Below are 23,869 nucleotides of genomic sequence, written 5' to 3' on the forward strand. Positions count from 1 at the left end.
AAATGAGCCGGGACTCTAGTTGCACCGCAAGGAACATTAGTTATGTATTTAGAGTACTGCTTGGCTGAGCTCTGTATCCATCCTCCACCTCCCCCAACTTGTCCCTTTCCTTGCTATCCCTCGCTCCTCTCTTCTTCGCTGCCTAATCGCCGCACCTCTCCAGTGATGTCTGATGTCATTTCCTCCCATCCTGGCATGGCAGCCGCATCGGGAAGCAATCTAGTTCTCACTCCTACACAATTCCTGCACCCCCACACCCACAGCCTTACCTTGCCAGAAAAGTGCTGAGTTACAGATCAAAATCTGGCCAATCTGCCTTTACTCTTGATTCTATCTTTTTTCTTCCTGTTGTTTCTGTATCAAACTGCCAAGTTTAGATTAACTTCGGAACTTTCCCCTCTCCCGATTTTGATGCATTTTTACCTCATACGGCACGCCATTGTCTTTGTGCTGCAGGTAATGAACAGTAACGATGCTTGTGTGGTGTCGAGCTAAAAGGATTTGCAGTGGTTAAAAGTAAGGCTGGGCTATATGTATATATACTACATTAATATCGTGATATGAGACTAGATATCGTCTTAGATTTTGGGTATCGTGATGAGGTAATATGGAGTTTTTTCCTGGTTATACAGGCTGCATGACAGTGAAGTGATGTGATTTTCTAAACTTACCAGACTTTTCTAGCTGTTCTATTATTTGCCTTTAACCACTAAGTCATTATATCCATTTTATGAAGATTATTTATCAAAAATCTCATCGTGCGAAAGCACCAATGGTCAATCCTATCGTCGCAATATCGATATTGAGGTATTTGGTGAAAAATAATTGTTGTATTCGATTTCCTCCATATCGTTCAGCCCTAGTTAGAAGTAACTAAGAACATTTACTCAAGTACTGTGTTGAAGTAAAATGTTGAGGCATATGTATTGAAGAGTAATCAGTTATTTTGAAGTGGTTACATACGTTTTTAGGTTGTGTCTCTAACAAAAAAGCCTATGGGAATTGTTGGCATGACTCTTTGGTGGATGCCCCCAAAATGTTAGATTCAAATATATAAATAAATCAATACAGAAGAACCTGATTTTTTCTTGTACCCTCTCCGGTTAACTACCTCACCACCCCAGAGATGTTCGATGCTCCGCAGGGGGCCAAGCAAAGGTTGGTAACCACCTGACATTTAAACAGTAGCTGAAATGAGCTCCACCTCAACCAGCTACAGCAGTAACACACAATAACAAATTATTGCAGTAATAGTAATTTAATAATGTCATTATGAGAATTTATCAGTTCTATTTTTCTGCAGAATTAATACATATATTTTTGGTTATTTAAGTATATTTAGCTGAAAATTCCTTACTTTTAAGTCAAACTTCGAACGCATGACTTGCAATGGAGTAGTTTCTACATTGTTGTACTTTTACTGAAGTAAAAAATCGGAACACTTCTGTCACGACTACATATTTCGTTGCTGCGATTGCCCAAATTAAATCAAGATTATTTCATTAGTTTTCGTCCATTCATTAACATTTTCTGAATATTAGCTACTGACAAACCTTTGGCTCCGCTCATCACTCCCTATTGAGAGACCAACATACAAATGAGGCTACGTTGTATGTGTGTGTATGTGGGAGGAACACAAAACAGGACTATTTCACACAGTGCTGTGTAAAACGGGCAATAAAGTAATCTCCTTTGCAGGCGCCCATTGATGGTAATGAACAGTGTTATGAAGACACGGAAGAATAGACTGATGATGAATAGGCTTATGAATTATTTCATACCCTCAGACATCATGCAATACACCAATAATTATAGTAATTAGATGTACTCGAATAATGTTGTCCTTTAATTACATTTCACAATGAATTTAGGTTTAAAAAAAATCCCTCTCTTGTTCCCTCTCTCTGTATGCGTGTATGTTCTGTCTTGCATGTTTGTGCGTGGGCACTGTATTTAGTAAGTGTGGCCGAGGCTTGGAGTTTTTAACCTTGGCATTTCCAAGGATCAGTGAGGATCAATAGCAAAGGTCAGGGAAACAATAGCCTCTGGCTTGTTGTGAGGCTCTGCACAGGAAGTCTGCCTGTGGCTACACTGTTGATTGCCTGACACCTTTACAGTACATCCACCCTGTGCGTCGATCAAAAACTCTGCCGTGTTTGGATACAGCAGACAGGCAGACATTGAGGATGTTGTGATCCTGACATCTTTCTTGTGTTCACTGAAAATGGTGAAAGCTAGGTCGATTTGGTTTCTGAGAGACAAAGAAGAAGAAGAGGGGCTATTACCTACAGTAGCCACAAGTGTTTGTGCCTCTCTTCTAAACCTATTTTTCAAAAGAGAAGTTCCTTTCAGAATCCCCTTTGTTTGTCACTTCACGTGGAGCAGAGTGTCTGAGTGCTTGACATAACAACAGGGCTCCACATAGAGTACTGTGGTGGGCGTTCTGAGGCCCGGAGAGCTGTCAGTTAGTGCCTAAAGGCCAGTGGTAAACCTAGGAGACCCAGCCATTATGAGGTCCATCATGTGGGGGCAATGTGCACCCCGGATTGTAAACAACAAATCGATAGGCTCATTTGTCATTTGGTTTGGAAGGAAACAAGTTTTTTGGGGGGAGAGATCCACTTTTCCAAACCAAATGAACCGATCAATCTCAACTCTCTCCTGGGGCCTCCCTGCAAGCAAGCAGGGTGGGGAATGTTTGGAGAAAAAAAAAAAAACACTCCTCCCTTTTTTTACTAATTTCTTTCCCTACGACTTATCTCCTTTCCTTGCTCATCTCTTTTCCGCTGTCAGTAATATTCGCTCTGCCTCGGAAGCATCTTTCTATCCGTTTTCCGTCTCCGAGTTTGTCTCCTTCTCCTGTCTCTCTACAACACCACCCACGTTGCTTTCCTGTGATGCATTTGTAATCCGGAGAGGAGGTGGAAGACGAGGAGGAGGAGGAGAAAGAGTGGAGAGGAGAATGGGTTCTACTGTTCCGCACTGATGGTATTTTGTGTTTAAGTGGGGGGCAGAATGTTCCTGCCAGAGTGCTGCTGATGCTGAACGGGACTGGCAGGTGGATTATACCTTGTACCGCTTTGTCCCTGGACAAATTTAAAGGCAGCCCAACAACTCGGCACCATGGGAGAATGTAGGTACAAGGGAGGCTTGGTGTGTCTCTCTCTTCACTCCCTCTTTTCAATCCTCCTTTTCCTAAGGCCGTGCAACTCATCACAACTTCTGGGGTTGGATATCTTTTCTCTCTCATTCGCTTTTTTACTTGTGTAATTTCACTTCCTGCATAAACTCTCTATCCAGGTGGGAAATGTTACCTACGTGTACAAATAAAGGAGACTCCACTCTTTACTCTGTTCTGAGCACCTGCTTAGCTGTCATAAGAGCTTGTTGGGGCGGCGGTCAAGTAGCATCATATGAACATGATAGTGACGTGCAAAAATAAGCCAAAATACTTTAAGTGCTCTTCAAACACAAGCACTGTGCATCAAGTGTTAAATATCCAAAGAGACTGAGCAATTTTGGGCATTATAGTGAGCTGAAATAATCCCTGTGATTTAAGTGCTTTATGTATTTCCTCAGCCTAGGACTACTTTGGTGAAACTGTTCTGTTTAATTATAATTGTTAATAATTCTATGAAACCAAACCCCAATTGTGGTCATAATTTTTCTATAACAGTCATTCAGTGTATTTATCTTTTGTCATTACCTCTCTATATATTAATTTCCCTGGTTAATGGCGGCGTCTGCCATTCCCGCTTGGGATTTGAATTAGATATCACTAATGTCTTTATTGAAACAATGTGAGTTTGTTTGGCTGCAGTGTAAACAGATACACTTAGTTCGTCTGTTGTAATTCTGACAAATTAGCTGCTCAAGATGTTTTTGTTTTAGTATGAACCACACTCTGGTAATGACAGGTATGGCCAAAATCAACCAGAACTAAAGATACAACTTTAATAGGCACCTAATGTAAATATAATCAGGGTTTAGTCATTATTTAAGCAATGTCAAGATGTCTATATATATATATATATATATATATATATATAAACATTTAAGAAAAAGGTGATAATTGTAGCATTATTTGACCATTATTTTTGAATTATGTAGAGTCCCATTAACAAAGTATACCTATGTATAGGTATAGAAGGGCAAGTGCAGTTAGCATTCTAGATGAATCATGGCGAGGCAAAGATAATGAAACACAGAGAGAATCACCTAAACAAGAGGCTTTTAAGTGCCCAAGCACAGTGATTATTGCAAAGAAAAATGACTTGTAACACATCTGTACAACCCACTGAGACACATTGTACAAAGGCACACTGGCATTTGGACAGTAGTGTTTAGAGATTGACAGACAGATACAAATTACTATCACTTATCCTATACAACCCTCGAAAGCTGTATTTCATAATGTAAAACTATAAAAAAAAAAAGAACACAAAGAGGTTGCTTTAAGTGCAGGTACATGTAAACTAATTACTATTTCTGAAAATCTACAAATCTACTGTATATTATATGGATTTAAAAAGAAAACTTTCAAATAACTGGTGCTTTTTGTTACGCCGTGCATGTGCGGGGGTGTTATGTCATGGGGTTGTCTGTGTGTACGTACGGTCCATTCTCTTGAAACGCGATATCTCAAGAACACCTTGAGCAAATGTTTTGGCACAAACGTCCACTTGGACTCAAGGATGAACTGATTAGAATTTGGTGTTCAAAGGTCACTGTGGACCTCACAAAACACGTTTAGGCCATAACTCAAGACTGCTAATAAGGACAATTTCACAGAAATATCTAATAGGATACATTTATGAAGTGATGACACTTTTAATAGACATGGTTGTAAACTGGAACATGACTACAAAGGCAAGGAGATAATGGTAGTTGTCAATAGTATTTAAAAAAGGTATTCACGTTGCTCTATGAAAGGCTCGTAGCTGCACTTTCCCTGCTGATAGTGTTCCCTATTAATTTGCGCCTACACACATAGAGAGGTACACACAAATACTGTGATGATATCCTTCCAAAAGGTCGGTTCCCAACAGGTAACAAAGGTTTTTTGGTTAAAAAGAAGGTTTCAAATGCTTGATTAAAATGCAAAACAACTCAACAGCAAAGAATCATTTATCCATACCGTGACCATACCTGTCTATGTGCTGGGTTTTGTACAAACCAATAGCTGTGTGCACTGGAACAAAACACATTTTGCCCTGCACATGCCCTTGCATTCTCTCTCTCACACACACACACACACACACACACACACACACACACACACACACACACACACACACACACACACACACACACACACACACACACACACACACACAGTAAAATCTCTTCTCCTTCCCTCTCTATCTTTATCCGTTGGTATACGTCCGGCCTCTGGTGGCCTGCTCCCTGTGGGCTCTGTGTTACTCTCCACATTGACTTTGTCTTGTCTCTGGAGATGATCTCGTCTCCCACAGGAGTCACACTTTCTATGCACATCCACATGCACAAGTAGTAAAATCAGACCCACACTCTCTCACGCACACTAAGTGAACTGTAAATTCCTGGTGGATTCAATATCAACACCTTACAGTATGTTTTTCAAAATGTTACGGTCATTTTACATAAAGTAACTTAAAATAGGTCGGCGTTGACTTTTAGTTTAGTTTAGTCTCGTCAAGTATTGTCCGCACTAGTTTGACAAATTATTAAGCTCTGGTTACAAAGTGGCATTCTTCCAGCCATGCAACATAGTTTGAGCTGGAAGCCTGGTGACATAGTTATTACTTGCAGGGCTAGTTTATGAACTGCTGAGCTAACCCGTAACTTGCTTTTCTATTTTATATATATATTCTGTTTACTTCCCCGTAAAGTTGTGTTCACCGTCGCATACCATTTTGTTTCGAAAAACAAAGCTCCCCAAGCTAAACTCATTAGCTTTAGCCATAACAGTTTACTGAAGCAATGCATTCGTACCATCGTCTCCTATCTCGTCACCATCCGCAAATAGCTTTTAGTCAGACAGAGGAGGTTAAATAAAAGTGAATGGTGCAACACAGCAAAGCTATAGCTTCTTCTATTTTGGACCCTCAGGCTCTCTGTCTCCTCATAGATCCACAGTCTCAAGACAGTTTGCCATTGATCAAGTTAGCGTGTCAAACTTCACCGAAGTTTAACTCAACACAGAACATTTGAGTGGGTTGATTTTGCTTCCAAGAGTGGATCCTTGATTATTAGTTCAGTGTGCCTCTATAGTTTTTCCGAATAATTTATAGGAGCATCATGCAACATTTTAAAAAATTATATTTAAATAACATTACAATTATTATACAAAACACTGAAGGGATGGACAGAGTGTATAAACACACACCTGCATGAATAAACTTCTTTTGTTTTTAGTTTCAGGGACCTTCGTACCTTGTCCTCTCTGCCGCCTCCAACATGCATACGTGGCTCATTAATAGGATACATTCTGTCAGTATGCAAATACGCTTGTTAATATTAATGAGTGTAATTAGTGCCAATGATGAAGGGGTAGGGCAATTGGCTGGCTCATTTGCTCCATCCTACACAGCTGGACTCCATATAATAATGTCTACATATATGTTTGTGTGAGTATATTCCTGTACTTTCTATTCGTGTGAGGACCTTTATTTATTTTTCAGATCTTCAAACTGAATGTCTTTTGGATAAGGTTATGTTTAGCATAAATTAAGCATGTAGTGGTGATAAAAGGGTATGGCAAGGATATATAAAATGAATATCATCAATAGTGGGTCCTCACAAGGATAGAAGTACATGAATATGTGTGTGTGTGTGTACATTCTTTAGCATTCTCTACGGGTAATGCTACTTGTAGCTGTAGAATGGTAGGCATGGTTAGATGAGAGGAGATGCAAGAGTTATTGATCTATTTTCTAATTGCACAGGGCTTGGTGAATACTTTGTCTGTGCTGTTTTGTAGCTGTTGAGGTTGACGGCTGATTTGTGAGTGGGATTTACTTTTCAACCATTTACAGACTAAAGACCCATCTAGATGGTGCTCCTTTTTAAGAGCTTATTGGAATGCGGGTGCTGCCATTCTTTTATTTGAAGAAAAAAAAAGAAAAAAAGCAGAGGACAATTTTAGATAATTGTCACCTTGGCATACTTGCTCAACAAATAGCAGGAACGACATATTTTTGTTCTCAAAGCAACTTGGAATTTTATTTTTGGCAACGATTGAGTGTGAATCCTGGAAGCACATTATGTTCTTCCGCTCTTTATTATTTCTACGTTGCATTTTTTTTGGGAACTCAAGAACAGTTTTCAATATACTTTTGTCATTCATACATTCAGAAATATTACATGTTTTCTACTCATTCATACTTTCAGCTAGAAACTCCATTGATGTCAAATGCCGCACACCTTTTATACACTTTTATATCCCATTAAAACTTAAAAAAAATATTTAACCTTCTGTGAAGCTTAGTTATAATAACCATCTTTTATTTTCACGTTTGTGTGTGTGAAGTGTTCAGAGCCAGAGTAAGTGACATCAAAGCTAGAGTGGAGAGGAGCTTTAAAATATTTCTTAAAAAAATGTATATTTAACTTGCTCTCATTCCCTCAATTTACACCTTTCATGTATAATTGTAGCATCAAAATGTAGGAAAGTGTGTGCTCTTTCATATAATGTAGTAGCTATGGAAGCAAACACATTTGGCCCTGTGTGCCTGAAAGTGGCAGGAGTGCCAAGGATCTCTCAATTCACTCCGATATAAACGGAGACAAGAAGTTTCTGCAGTGCCAGTTTTCTGACCTGCTTTTACATTGACACCACATCCAAAAAGTACTCTTCAGAAATCGCCTTCTCTAGATTATTTTGTAAGCCTAAATGTCAGTGATTGACACCAATTAATCATTACCACATACAACTAGAAAGTAATAGAGTTACAACGATCATTGCCTAGAACATTGGCAGCCTTCCCCACACTGTTTTTATATTGAGTGGCACCAGCTACAATTTCAAGGAAAATTGGCTCAATTTTATGGCAATTATGGCTCTCAATCCTGGCTTTCAAGACACAGAAGAATACTGCTTATTTTTAGCCTATGAGCATTAATTGCATTCACCTGACATCCCAGTTGTAAAATGATCCCTGATAGGAGAATGAAAACCAACAGGACTGTGTCCTGAGGTCCTGCTTTCCTCCATACCACGAAATAGAAAATGTTCAGAATGGCTGCAGAGAATAATGTAAATAAATTTTCTATTCTTTTTTTCTAATGGCATATGACGCATGGAAGCGTGGGGATTGGATGAATTAGTCAGGAGCGGATCTTGAGCCCATGGCCGACCACGGAGAACTGAGTAGACTGCCCCAGGAGGGAAGGAAGCCGAGATGGAAGCTAAGCTAACCCAACAAGGACCTAAGGCTATTCAACCACCCAATCTGCTCCTGGCTAGAAAATTCAGGCTAACTTAGCAACAAGAGGTTGACTGTTGTGCCCACATATTTACAGAGACCTGGCTCCATCATTGCATACCGGATCAAACTGCACTTGATAGGCAGACTGCTGGACAGAGCACAGGACTCCGGTGGGATGAGAGGACACAGACTGTGTTTTCATCAATGTCGCTTGGTGCTCAAACAAAGTCAAAGCTGATAGACATTGTTTCCCTGATGCTGAATTTGTGTCGGCCAATTTTCCCAAAGAATTGTTTTGTTGTTGCTGTTTCTCCTGATGAAATATCAAAAATGCACTACAGGAATGGACCTCCACTGGTTTTGTTTTGTTTGTCATTCTTTCCTCTTCTTGTGAAGCAAATGAGCTACAACACGGGGTTGCATCATGACAAAAAGATTATTCTTGAATCCGTCAAATAGTAGGACTATGGACGTCCTGATACAAACCATGGGTTCATATGTTTAAATGAATCATACGTAGTATCAACATTTTCTGTGAATAGAGAGTATAAAATCAGTATTTGACAAAAATCCATTTGGGTACACAACACATTTCAACTGCCCCGGCCTTTAAAGTGCTGTATCCACGGTAAGTGCTCACACAAAGTGTTGTTCCCTTTGGGACCAAACCTCTGGCCTCAGTTAAGACTCAGAGAGATTTGCGGGGAGCAAGGTTTGCTTGCCCGCGGGTGCGCATGCAACACACAATCACCTGGTGTGAGGCTTTACCTCTTCCTCTTCCATCTATCAATCGGGACGTGGCCTCTGCACCCTGAAATCAGTCTCGCCTAGTCCCATTACACCACAGTTTATCCATTTTTCAGTGAGGGAAAAAGGTAGCAGTTGCAGCATTTTATGGGTTCAGAGAAAACTTTGGTTCACAGTTTGTAACCTTGGATGTGATCAATATTTTCGTCTCATGACAGTTTAAATGTATACGCCAACCAGTGGGGTAACACACTGGTTCTAGCTATTATGGTCACCTCTTTTTAGAATTGTGTACAGTTTCTTCTCCGGGGACATTTGTGTTCAAACCCAGCCAATATCTCCATGTGTTGACATGTCTACATGGATCGAATGTGGTTAACAACTGGGGCTGGACCTGAAATTGTCAATTGTGTGCGTCCTAAAATACTTTTGCTCAGAGTGCTTGATGACAACAAAATTTGTACTATGTTGGAAGATTTAAAATGCTAACAGACGGCACACAACCATTAGCTCGCTGCTGCAGCAAACTGGTTTTGATGGGATTTAGTGGTAAAAGAAAATTGTCCTGAGAATTTAGCCCTTGAGGTAACTTAACTTATAGGGTCATTAGCCTACATTTGTAAGTGGACACAAAATAGGAGTCAAGCCTGTCCTTTCATCGCCTCACAGCTGTTTCCTCTCTAGTTTGCATGTGTTGGCTTATCTCCATGTTTGCATGTTCAAAGTGGTGTCGGGAGATCTTTAATCCACACTAACATCAAGCTGGACGACTGAGAGGAGTTGATGGAATTAATGAAACACACGCAGATGGACATGGGGAATCATGTGGATTACTGCATGGATTACTTGTGACAAAAGGGAACAAATTGGCATCAAATTGGCAAGCACGTGCCAGCCAGTGAAGGAAAGTTCTGTTGTTGATACTATAAAAGCAAAGAGCGGTAAATACAGGAGGAGTGAAATTGAGAAAAAATGTTTTACTTTTTTTTGTTATACGTATTCATGTTTAGGCTGATTAAGAACTTACATAATATCTACAAAAATGCTGATACGGCACTCTGCCTTTGGTCAATCTTCAGAGGAAATCATAGAATCTATAAACGTAACCTTTGTTGTCCATTCGAACCAGTTATTTATATTTATACACGCGCAATACCGATGGGGAACTTGCTTGGAAATGACGTTGAGGGAAAGACAAACTCTAGCTTTAAAGGGTTTATTCAGGCTTATAAGGTGAACTGAATCCATGGATGCTTTGAAGAATATACTTGCACAATGATAATATCCCTCCAAAAACATATACACACTATGAGTGAAAACACAGCTTTCAGTAGATGGCCAGGTTAAGATGGCAGCTCTGTTGCTAAAATGGAAACTGCGGTTTCAATTATTTTAAAAAGCACTCAATTACTCACACTAGCACTACAGCGGGAGAGCACTTCAGCAGACATTTGAGTAGTCTATTTGTGCGTGTGTGCTCTGTAGTTACCAGTGGACCACGTCAGTAAACATAAAGGCACAATAAATCGAGGAAACAAACACCCTTGACGCATCACATACAGGCATCCTACTTTCTCCACAGTGACATTCTGATACCTACATACAGTATATACGTAGCTCTGCTCTCACCTCTCTGAGCGCTCTATTAATACAGGACACTTTGTAGCTAACTTAATCAAATGAAGTGAGCTGGAGAATGAGAGGCAACAATAAACAGAGGAAGAGAACGAGAGACAGAGAGAGAGAGAGTGTGTGTGACTGCGACATAGAGAGAACACACCACATTAGTCGACATATGATTTATTCCCCCCTCGAGGTGAAGGAGACACCATTTGTATTCATTTGCCTTTATTTTTATCCAAGGTTCATCTTGCCTTCACATGCCTGTCACCACCATACTAATATTATTTTGGCCATGTGATGTCCCATAAGCAGCTCTTATAAAAATTGCCCCAGCGCAACAGGCGAGGATGGTGCACAGGGAGCAGGGGGAGGGGTTCTATTTTACTTCATTCATCTGATTTTATTCTATTGTTTTTACAGGGAGATTAAAAGGTTCCCCCGGACAGGGTAGTGTGAAGGGTGGGGATGATGATGTCCGTCCTCCTACTGAGGCACACACACGTTTTTTTATGTGCGTGCGCACTTAACAGAAGGCATGGCTCTTTTTTCCATCCTTTTTTTTTTTTATTACTGGCAAGGTGAGCCAGTGGTGCTCCAACCCAAGGACAAAGACAACTGTGACCACAATCCGCCTCGCGGGGCTTTGCAGAACAATTAGATGAGAGCAGAGGGTGACGGCAGTTGGGTTTCAGGACAGTACACACACACACACACACACACACACACACACACACACACACACACACACACACACACACACACACACACATATCAAAGGGATCGTCGTCTTTTTTGCCAAGAGTTAAGTGAGACGTTTGAGACCACTCTCAGGTCTGTACATTACATACATATAGCTGGAGCCACCAGTCGATTAGCTTAGCTTAGCATAAAGATTGTAAGCAGACTGGCACCATCCAATGGTGACAAAATATAGCCACCAGTACCTGTGAAGCTCAATAGTTAACATATATTTTGTTTGTGTAATCCGTAGAGAAGTATAAAAATGCAAATTTATATTAAATATGGACCAGTAAGTACTGGATGCTTCAACTAAGTAGAGCACAGTTAAATAATCTGTTTCAGTAGAGATAGAGCAAAAGAAGTCCACACACTAATTCATCCAGCCCGGCTGTCTGTCTCAGAACAGACAAGCCTGAGCTTAGCTACATGGCAGGGACAAAAGTAGAATATTCAGTGGCCCCCTGCGGCTTCACCTCTAATGACAAGAGCAGTCAATAAACCAAGAACTCAGATCATTCTGCACTCTTTCATCAGTCTGTCCCTCTAGTAGATATGACTGTAATAATCACTATGAGATAGTAAGAGCAAGCTAGTCACCTGCAGCCATCATGGCAGTCCAGTGAACTGCAGCAGGTGTGCATACAGTAAAGACTGTCAAAATGCAAGACCACCAATGTAGCCTGCTATCGTCTACAATACTCTCCGTCTGAAAATAATCGTTTGTGCACATTGTGATAAATGTACTCGACATTTTACACATTGTGCAACAACAATACATTTAATTGATTATAATTTGATATACAGCCATTTTTTCAGACGTCTTCAGATGAAGACAAAGGTCAAAGAACCTTTTGCTCTTCTACTTTTATTCCCTTTTTCTCCATTGTCCTTACACACCCGAGTCCTCGCATTCAGCTGGTGCATCCATCCGGCCGAGTGTACCCAGCTGCACGGCAATTACAGGTGGGCTTTGGTACGGTACACAACAACAAGACGCATACATTATTGAATGACCCCATGTTCAGATGAAATTGCTAAGCCAGCCAATAAAGGTAAATTACCAAAGACAAAATGCGGCAGCAAGAAAGAGAGAGGGCCCTGCCCCTGAAATTTCATTGCATTAATGAACAACATCATTTCTGAAAATGGAGCGGAAACACAGAGTCGAACCTATCAGCACAAGACAGAGCGAGGGGAAGAGAGAGAGAGAGAGATGGAGCACAACATTGACTACCTAATTATGCATTTTATCATTTCAGTCACAATAGAGTGCCTCCCTTCTTTAGTTGCCCAGTGTACTGGTGCAGCTGTTCCTCTGCTGCTTTAATGAGGAAGATAAAGAATAATCACAACCGTGTTATATTTACATCTACAGACCACCAAATTACATCCGACTGTAGGCATCAAACACACACACACAAATCCCTTCATGTTTCAAGCAACGACATAGAAACATATGTAAAAACAATGCAGTTGAGCTTGTTTGTTGCCATTGTTAAAAGGGCACATCCAAGTGTGCTGAAAATTAGCCAGCATGATCTTAAAGCTGGGCATATACAGTAACCTGGATGAGTATACTCCAAGTCATTCATTTCAAACATCATCCTAATTGTGGTTGATTGTGGCTATTCTTTGGGAATTACCTTCCTATTTTCTTTGCAAAATGTGGCCCTGTGAAGCTCTTTGAGTTGACATACTGTGATTCGATGTCAATATTGTATGTCTACAATATTGGAGAAACATTTCAGGGATGGAGAGAAAATGTTGCTAATAGTTAAGCTTCCTGCTATCCACAGACGTGAGCTGCCATCAGCTAGCCACAGCCGGCTACGTTTAGCAGAAGGCTGAACTATGAGCAGCATTTTCTCTCAATCTCTGAAACGCTTCATCGATATTGTCAGACCGTCTCTTTGATAAGTCCCTCTTCCTTTTTTTGGGGCTGCTTCGCAGTGTAGGCAATTGTTGCCAATGTCGGAATAGCAACTTTTTCCGCACGGCTTGAATAGTGCAGATCACCTCCCCTGTTCCCTCTCCTATTGACTTTCCCCTCACGTCCCTGGCAGTCAAAGCTAGCATAGATCCTTGACTCCCAGCTAAGCTGTAATATCATCTTGCCGGATCTGTCACGTTGTGTCCCCTGCATCCATAGGTCCGTTCGTCCACATACGCATCGAAGAAAAACAGGGCCCAGACCATCTGATTCCTTTGGGCTCGTAAACAAAAAAAAAGTAAAAAGTAAAGTATCTGTAATCAAAAGGAAGAGATGAAAGGAAGATAAGTGGGTGCAGAAGAGTGAAGGAGATGTACACTGCGGGGCTCCGACACCCATCATATGAAATGAGCGCCTCATGAAAGATGGGGGTTAAAAAGGGAAAGCACTTTCTCTCTCAGCGCCAGATGGGCTTGTGTGGGTTGGATCAGAGCTGTGAAAGAGTGAGTGAATGAGTGAACTTTCGCAGCCTTCCTTGGCAGCCCCTCCGTCGACAGCAGAAATCAAATGGCAAGAGGACTCAAGTGATGATTGGCCCACCTCGCCCGAGCTTCCATCAAGAACTGGCAATAAAAGACGCTTTATGATCCAGCGTTGGCATGTTCCAACGAAATTGTGACAGACCGGCATTTAGACAAATACAGGGAATTACTGAAGAACAAGCTGCCTTTTTACATATCACAACTTGATGTTTGCCATAAGGGGAAATATTTACATCTATGTGTTGCACTGATAGATTCTAGGATTTGCAGGCATCCTTGATGGCATCCTTGTCTGAAATGATTGTAGATCACAAAGTGACTTCATTTTTCCCTGAGGTGAATTCAAGGAAATGATTGGAAAACCGAAGATGGCAGCATTTGTTTTTGTTCCGTTTATTTTCAGTTTGTTCTTTGAGCTAGCCTCAAGTATATTGACATTATCAATCTTTTTTTTTTTTTATCAAACACCATTGCAAAAAGATTCCTGCATTTTTTTTGAAGACTGACCCACTAAAAACAGCTGAATTTGGTTTGCTAGAAAATGGCCAAAGTAACCATTATTTCATCATTACTTGGAGTGACCTGCATGACAGATGCTACTATGAACAACTGCATAATTAATTTCATTAAATATTCTCAGATTTTTTTGTTCAACTTTCTCAAATTATTTTTCCTTATTATTGGACCTTCATTTTTTTCTTCATTTATGCTCTTCTTTTTCAGTCAAAACCAGTGCAGATGGAAAAAAACAACAGGCATTTAATTGATAAATATACATATGTGACGCAACAGCCACAGCAAGTTGTGAGAAAGAAAAGAAGTACTGGTATGTTAGCATGAGCAACAACAGCCACGTTGATATGAGGAAAGAGTGAAACCTAAATAAGCCAGAACACCATTCGTATCCGCAATGTTGGATTTACAGGCAATGCAAGCAACTGGTCACAAAGATACAAAAAAGAGATCTTATGCAGCGTTATGCAATCACAATGTTTTGGCAATAGTCAGACTACAGACTTACTCGATGCCCTCCTCCTGCTCTAAATTGTAGCCTCTGCCCTGAGGGGGTCTGTAGAAGCAGTAATTATTAATTAATTGTTCATAGCCGGTAGCTTCGCGAGCAAACATAGCCACTTGGACATGCGTTCACGGCGGAGGAACTTTTCTCTTCCAATTAGACCAGCGAGGTGGAGAGGCTGAGAGCACGGACCATCAACCACGGCAGCGCCTGCGAGCGGACCTGTGGGAAACGGGGGGGGGGGGGGGGGGGGGACAGGCGGTTCAGGAAGGCGCACTGCGGTGTGCAGAACCAAAAGGTTGTGCCTGTCTCCTCGCTGCCCTAGACTGCTGAAGAGGTGTCAATGATGCAGATATAAAGACAGAAAATGGACTTAAGCAAATAAGAGAGAACCTGCCTTTTTAATGTATTCACATACATATTTTTTCTGTCCTCTTCAAGTATAAGTGCATGTATGTCCGTGTTTATGTGTGTTCAGAGAGGATGTAAAAGACAAGGCAGGAGTGAATGACGGTTGCGCTGAGACATATTAGCTCTTGAGGATTTATGCGGCCGAGATGTTGGGATGACTCTGATGAGCTTACCGAGTGATTGGTGCGCTGGCCTCGCTAAGAAACCCGCTCTATGAAGAGCTCCATAATACTTCAACACAAGGGCCTGAAGGCTCGTTTGAAAGCCAGACGCAGCACATGAAGTCAATCTACCAAGCCAACATCCCTCTTCATGAACACTTAGTGCAGAGTTGATCTTCAGCTGAATGATTTGGCATTAAATCAGCACAGAATGCAGCAAGAATTACACATAAATTACACCCCCCCCACCCTCTACAGAACAAAATCGCCAGTGACTCACAACTGCTGAGGTGAAACCAGCTTTCTGCTTCAGAACAAAAGCACGAAAGAAGCAGGTAGCATCTTTAACTGCTTTTTATTATCTTAACATGTGCTTATCAAGCACTTTCCAAGAGAACGATACTGGCCCTCTTTTTAATCCGACCCGGAATAATTATAATAAAACACAGAGAGCAAGATGCACAACAATGGGGCATCAATAACCTCTGACGTTATCATCAACTCAGAACCTCGGAACACCTGGGTCCACTTCATCACCTTGCGCCTGTAGATTTATGAACGCAGAGTGCAATGGGTTCCGGGGCAGAAGGGATGTGTGGGTAATGCCGCTTCATTAAGAAAGAGCATAATGGCTCGCCTGGATGCGTTATGGCATCTGTGTGAACTATATCATCTGGGATTATTAAATATTTACAGTCAATGTATGCATATGGAATTACTCCTGCAGACAATTTATTAATCTTTGACTGCATTAACATCCATCAGTTGAAAGATAAAGGAGAGGCAGCAATCTGATTTTTGAGAAAATAGTTGCGTGCATCTAAGTGAGACATGATGAGATGTGTTAGCTCAGTCTGTAAAGAGACATAATGCAAGGTTAATGGATGGAAAACTTACTGTAACTCTGCCACCGAATGAAAGCCAGAGCAGACACTTTGCAATATTTTTGTGCTAATGCGCACCACTCGTCAGCTATTTCACCCTGCGGGGAAAAACACCGGCTTTCTTTGTATTATATTTCTGCTTGTCATACTGCAGAACATAAACCGGCTCAGTATTTCTGTGCGTGTAAACCCACAAAGAAGTTGTTTTGATATCAGTCACTCTGGAGGGAGAGCACCCGCATTCATATTTCCAAAAATTCAGTGTGCCCAAAAAAGTGGGAAGGAGTGAAAATAATAATAAAAAAAAAAACACACACACACACAGGAACTCTTTTGGAACTTTGATTTGTGTTCTCTCTAACACAGTATAAAGACGACGGCTTGACAGTTGGAGCAATCTGCCTCAATAATGTTCAGGGAGTGTAAGGGGAAGAACAGCAGTTTGTAAGAGCTCCTGCTGCATTAAAACAAATACAATAAACAACAGTGTTAGGGGATGATGCCAAATGACTTGTGTCCAATGATGTAAAAAAGAAAAATGCACCCAAAAATGAAGCAACATAACTAAACTGTAATTAAACACAATTTGTTTTTTGCTAAAAATATCATTTAACCTCCCTTCATTATTTAAATGAAATGCCCACCACTAGAAATGGGAAAAAAAAAAACTTACATGTAAAAAGTTGCTGATCATAAAATAAAGTGAAACAAATTTGGGCTTTCGACCAATGCAACATATATTGAGTTCTTGGAGTTCCTAAATTGAAAACCCAGCAGTAAAAAATGTAATCTTTAAAAATCACTGCCTTGAAGCACGGCCACACTTTTCTTCATCTCACTCCGACACTTTATTCTCTAACCTAATTCACAAAGGGAATATAAAAAAGAGAGTTATTCCCTTTAGAATTCCTTTTATTTTGAACCTATACCATCATGTTTATGTGTATACCACAGTGTCCCATCAGATCTGAGCTGTTGCAGGCGTAGATAAGATTTATACTTCAGTATATACAGTGACACTAAAATCAGTCACTTGCAGCCAAAATTTAGTTATTTTGCCTTCTATGTAATATATTGTCTTTCATTTCTTCTTATCTTTCTGTATCACCTGATAACTGCAGTCATTTCAATTCATGTTATTTCTTAAAAGCATCTCCCAACATCACAGGAGACAGGATGCTGATACACTCTGTAGATATTGGTTCAATTTACAACAGACTGATGCCAAAACAAAAACATTTTTTTTACAATATTGCACATCTTGCAAAATTATTTTTGAAAAGGGGAGAATTTGAGAAATAAAGATTCCAGCTAGAATAAGTTGTAAGCTAAAAGTAAAGGTTTAAAGTTGTCTAACACAAGAAAAGCAATCAAACTGCAACTGAAATATATTATTATTATTCCAGGTTGGATATTTAAGCAATATTGAAACATAAATTGGAGATTTCTCAAGTGGAAAAATGGTATTCTGTGGATAGCGCCAGTGTGAATGAGAAAAAAACAGGATGCTAAATAAACAGGGGTTGTGTATCCTCGGGTGTGACCTGTATATAAAAAGCACCATGTCATTTGTGTCCCGCTCCAGTTTAGAGGCTACAGCCTCCAAACCAGCACACCCAAGGAGAAGCAACCCACCTCGGGGCTGCGGCCCCGCATCTGCCTGCCCTCTCCCCCCCCCCCCTTCATCTCTCTTTGACAAGCCCATGGTCATCAGTCTTCAGAATGCGCCGTACATTTGCGTGTAAAACAGAAAGAAAAAGGCCAAAAGAAAGAGAAAGTGACATTACAGATTCACCACTGGACAATCTTTTTACAAGTCCTGGTCCCTCTGGACTGCGCCGCGGTATAGCGGCTAGCTTGCTAACTTGCTGCCCGGAGCTGACATGACATGTTTCACCAACAGACCGCAGCCCCCTCCGCTCCTGCCTGGATCAAATCAAACCAGTGGGCTGATGCAGTATGATTGGAGCTCTGGTAGTGTCTAATAGCCCAGAGACTGAGCCTGATGCATACTGTTGTCTCTATCACTGCCTGATTCACTGGAACAATTCCTCATATGCAAGCTACCCAGGGATGTCCATCTAGGTTGAGGGACATTTTCATAGCTCGCAATGCAGCTTCACAGATATGACAATGTGAGTTATGTGTAAGCAGAGGTGGAAGAAGTACTGCTAGATTTAAGTAAAAGTAACAAAACCTTGCTGTGAAGATACTCCACTTCAAGCAAAAGTCCCGCATACAAAAGCTTACAAAGTTACTCGGCAACAAATATTAAAGTATTTATTCAATCATCAATTATTTGTAAATAAAAAGCTATAAAGAGGGAGAGTCTGTGGAAGGAGAAAAGTTGAGGTAGGTTGCCGCTCAAGAATTATGAAAAATTAAACTGCACTTGAGACTGCATTGAAAACAGGCAAAACCTTTATTTCCGCAATGTTAGAATTTTTGAATTCAAAGCTGCTATGATTGCTATTTTCATAATGACAATGTATCAAATGACAATGTAAAAAACAATGTGACAATGTGAAAAGGGTGATATTTATGAAAATAATACTCTGAATCTGTAGGGTGTCTCAGCTCATTGCTTTTGTTTTCTAGCCAACAGTTTTACTGCTTTGGCTCACTCGCTCTGCTCTGACAGCGTCGTTTTCAAAAGCAAAAACAAGTTCATAGAAAACCCAACTGTGCACTACCTGCTGAGCTTCGGGACTATAGCGGCTAAACATAGTGGTGCATTTAAAGCCAGATATTTCCCTCAGGAGTTGGTGGAGACCAACAATCGAGCTAATCGTGAGTGAACATTGGATTACATTAGCCAGGTGGCCAGAAACATGACTTCAAATGAATGATAATGTTGCTACTTAACTGCTGAATGTGTAAATAATCAACTGTATGCTAAGATTATATGTCACAACATGTTTCCGCTGCCCTCAAGTGGCCAGAAAGTTCAGTTAATTCAAGTTTAAAGATCAATTTGCAGACTCAAATTTATTTTAGTAGCAGATCTTGTATTTTTTATGAAAAAATCTTAGACAACATAGTAACTAAAGCTGGCAAATACATGTAGTAAAAAGTACAATATTTGCCTTTTAAATGTACTAAAGTAGAAGACCGACATGTATTTTTCAACAGGCTTTGTATTGTTGCAATGTGGGTTGTATGTACACATTAACGATGTCCGGCTTCCAAACATGCGATCGCCGCCCAGAGCTCGCAGCTAAGGTCCACCGGACTCTTTCGCCGGTGGGCGAGAGGGGAGCACTGGACGTGTTTAAGACTTTAAGCCTCCCTTTGACTCCAGTACTCTAATGTACTTAGTCGTTTTCCACCAATGTGTGTTAGTGTATCATTCATTTTTAAATGTTTTATCCATGGGCTTAAGCCCCTCAAAAAATGGTCGCCTTTGAGGCTTTCATCAATGTCAGCATCCCAGCAAAAGGAGACCAAAACGCAAACACCTTCACCTCAGGCGGGGACTCCCCGCTGAGCTATCACCACTGACCCTCAACAAGCTCCTACGTGTCTCTGGAGTTACCCCCTTCTGGAGATCCGTCCCTCTTCCCTGCAGCCAGCAGAAGTAGGTTACTCTCTGTTTCTCTAATAGCCCCTTACCCTCCTAATAAGAATCAATATCAGCTCTCTTAAAAGTCATCAAGCACAGAGGTAAAAAGGCCCAAGAGCATGACATTTCAAATGAGAGGGTGTACTTATGCAACACTAGGCTGACATATAGGTCTCAAATGTGTAAAGCCATCGAAGACATACAGTTAAAACAGAGAGAAACAAATGTGTGTGTGAGTGAAAGAGAAAGAAAAAATAAATAAAATAAAGGGTCAGAAAAAGACAGCATTTCATGCTGCAGAGATGTGATCGGTGAAGGTTTTGTTGTCTATTTTCCAAGCTACTCTCCTTTACGGACACGCGCATCAAACAGCGCAGCTACAGAAAGCTTATCATGTCGACAGCTTATCTCCCATTTTTACCTCCTCAAAGCAGTAAACACACAAAGGGCAACGGGAAGATGGGAAATGCACAACAACAAACAGGGACTACTTCAGGATCAATGTCACTACAGGTCTCTCTCTCTCTGTTTTCATTACCACATACTGTCCTGGAAGCCAGGTGAGTCCGCTGATGGAGCTGCGGATTATCCCGCATGCACGGGACGCAGAGTCTGAAGCATGAAGGACACAGATCGTGTCGGCCAAAGCAAAGGCATATTACAACAAGAGAGCCAGACCTTCAAGGACTCAAGTAGATTAAAACTGATTGAAATCCCATCTGTGGCGTTTGGGGGTCTTTTATGTCAGCTTTCTCTCTGGCTCTGGCTCTCTTATGATGTCCCCCAAAGTGAGCAGAGTCTGAATAAACAAATATGATTGCATTTGTGGAAGCAAGCATTTCAGATTTGCATGGCAATAATATCAAGCTGTGGGATATTGTATTATGAACAGCAATAAAAGTGTGAGGGTCTGTCTTTTTTTTTATGTGAACAATGTGACTATAAGGGAGGAAATGACTATCTGACATAAAATATGCAATAACACAGTAGTGCCTCTGTGTGCATACATATGCATGTACGCATTTGCAGTTGGGGCAAAAGACACAAATTCCATGACAGATTGTGACATGATTGGCTACATTTTTAAAATGTATTATTTTTTACAATATATTGTAAATTCTCCTTTTAAAGAGGTTGTTAGTCACTGTATAACTGCATTGCATATATGCACCACTACACCCACACACACCCAGTGTCAATTAGTTGTGCTAATTAATTCACACCTATGAGTGATCTACTGTACGGTCTCCAATCGACTCGTCTTTGAGCTGTGGGAGTAATCAGGAACACTCAGGGTAAACCCAGCAGACCCTACACAGGTCGAAATTCAATCCAAGTGCCTCCCTGCTGAAGGCAGCAGTGCAAACAACCACCAAGCCACTTATGCCAGATACTTCAAAATAAAATACATTTAAATGACTGTGTGAGGCAACTGTTGTTCGTGAAATAGACTTGCATATGAGATTTAGAGTTCCTTATTTTCTCAGATTTTAAAAATGTACGTTCAATAAAAAGGTTGTGTTTTTTAGGTAAGTCATTAAAAAAAAAAAAAAAAGTCTAAATTATCGGACCATTCTCCGTCTCCTACCATTTAAACCCTCTTGGCCTCTCAGGTCATCTGGTGGTCTGCTAACTCTTCCCAGAGTCCAAATTAACACTATCATTATAACCTGTCTATTATCTTCTTCTCTGTTTTATCTTTTCAATTTCTTGGAAATGGTTTTATTTGCATTTTAATGTTTTATGCTGCATTTGTTCTGTGTTTTTAATGCGTTATGTCGAGCACTTGGAATAGCTTTTCATAATGAAATGTGCACAAATAAACTCGCCTCACCTTGCCCCAAGTTCATGACAGTACTAGTAAATGTTGTTCACATTATTCTGTATAGTACGTCTATATATTGAGAAAACAACTATACTGCTATAATTGTCAAGTTTATTCAATTTATATATATATATTTTTTTCGTGGTAGTTGAATGCAAATGTCAACAACTGCCGTCCACCTGTGTAGCTAAAGCATGAAGCTCTCTTCAGAAAAAAGAGGAGTATCGAGCCCACACAAAATGCCAGAGTTCTCCATGGAGCCCACGTTGTGACAAATACCTCCTGATATCATCCGAATACTGTGGATTTATGCAGCACCAATACAACTTACTCACTGAGGCATGCGTAAGGACAGGAAAGTGACTCCACAGTGCAGGTGGGCATGGAGCCATGTCTACAAGATCAGATTGTTCTTTAAAGGGCTAAGGCCGAGCGCACCAATCTCAGTGTGAAGCAGTTTGGCCAAAGGAAGAAATTGAATTTGGAGAAAATCTCTCAAATGTCGTGCTCATCTGTGCCTGCCACACAAAACGGTACAAGTCCACTTACACAAAGACTTCCTCCTCATATGACCAGCAGGCAAAACCAGTCAAACAGCGCACTGAGGATAGGAAGCTCGGAAAAACAACTGTGAAGGCACAGTCGAACCACAGGCAAAACAAGACATCCAAAGGTACAGTTCACTGCCGATCGTAGCTGTTTATTCTGCCTTCACCTGTGCAAATAACCTCCCCTCCCACCCAAAGATAGAGGTTGCATCTTGTGAGAGATAAGACTCGGTGACAAGCACCCGAAGAGGCAGTGGGACCGCAATGAAGATGACATGAAGAAATATAGGAAATCTCAGAAGTCACAGCATCGTTCAAGCCCTTCTGAAGATTCTTTGAGTTGACACGGAAGCAGAATGGTGACTAGGAAAATGACACAAAGGCTCAAGAAGCAACTTTTACTCACTAGATATATGTGAGGAGGCCATGGACACAATTAATTATTTCCCTCCACTCGACACAAAGGAACAATAATCAAAATAATTTTTTTTGATTCTTGCTTCTCGCTTCAAAATTTGAATATTTTTAATGAAACTTAACAATTTAAGTGTTACTTTACATACTTGAAACTACAAGTAATTAAGATCAATTAGGAGAATGATGAAATTGCTTCTTTGTGTAAATTTGCATTGCAGACTTAAATCCCATTACGAGTTTGGCTTTATTATCTGCAAATTTTGTTATGATTATTTTCTTAATTAATCGTTTGGTCTATAAAATGTCAGAAAATAGTGAAAAATGTCCAAAAAAAGACTACACAAATAGTGTGACTAATCCATGAAATATGAGCTGTTGGTGGGGGATTCAGAACCCCCCCCCCCCCCCCCCCCCCCTCCAGCCACTTTTTAAAAATTATTTAAGTGTAAATTGATTTGTTGCAGGATTTACTAACATCACAAAGACAGGCCTGTGATCCACTCCGCTCCACATTGTAGGTTTATCCACCTTAAGCCTCTTCTTACAAAACAGCCAAACCCTAACTGCCCTGATGACGTGATGCAACAATTCCGTTACTGTATTTTACACTAAACTTACTTCATGTGCTTCAACAGCGACATAATTCAATGTAAAAGTCAGACATGCCTCGTGGGAAAACATCCTCATGTTTGAGTAGTTTTCACTAAAGTGGCCCCTTAAAGCGAGCCAGCTAATCTGGGATCCCCCTGCCCCTCCTCCCTCCTCTTACCGTCCACACAGGCGGGTCTGGCTCTTGTAGTTCCAGCGATCTGGCCCTTCTTACAGGCGCAGCGGGCCGTCTGCCTGGCGATGGTCCGCCGTGGTTGGCTGCTGTCCCTGTCCAGCGTCACAATCTCACATGTCCCCGCTGCCAGCTGGCCTGGAAATGACATTGCACCACAGGATGCGAGGTCAGAGAGATGCAATCATAAACAGGGCAAAATAAACTACACTGTGTCTTCTGTTAAATTTGTATTCTGTCACATTGAATCCTTTGAAGCTCGATTAGCACA

General features: G+C 40.8%; 1 protein-coding gene across 1 annotated transcript in view; it reads right to left on the bottom strand.

The window, feature by feature from the left end:
• The window catches only part of LOC142970853 (chemokine-like protein TAFA-5), a 73,556-nt gene that overhangs the window by 17,642 nt on the left and 32,045 nt on the right, over positions 1 to 23,869 (bottom strand). The window contains exon 2 of the mRNA XM_076111296.1: positions 23,587 to 23,736. Within this exon, the coding sequence (XP_075967411.1) occupies positions 23,587 to 23,736 (150 nt within the window). The remainder of the gene's footprint in view (positions 1 to 23,586; positions 23,737 to 23,869) is intronic.

This window comes from Anarhichas minor, unplaced genomic scaffold, assembly GCF_050575085.1.
Source record: "Anarhichas minor isolate MPS153535 unplaced genomic scaffold, ASM5057508v1 ptg000045l, whole genome shotgun sequence".
NCBI lineage: Eukaryota > Metazoa > Chordata > Actinopteri > Perciformes > Anarhichadidae > Anarhichas > Anarhichas minor.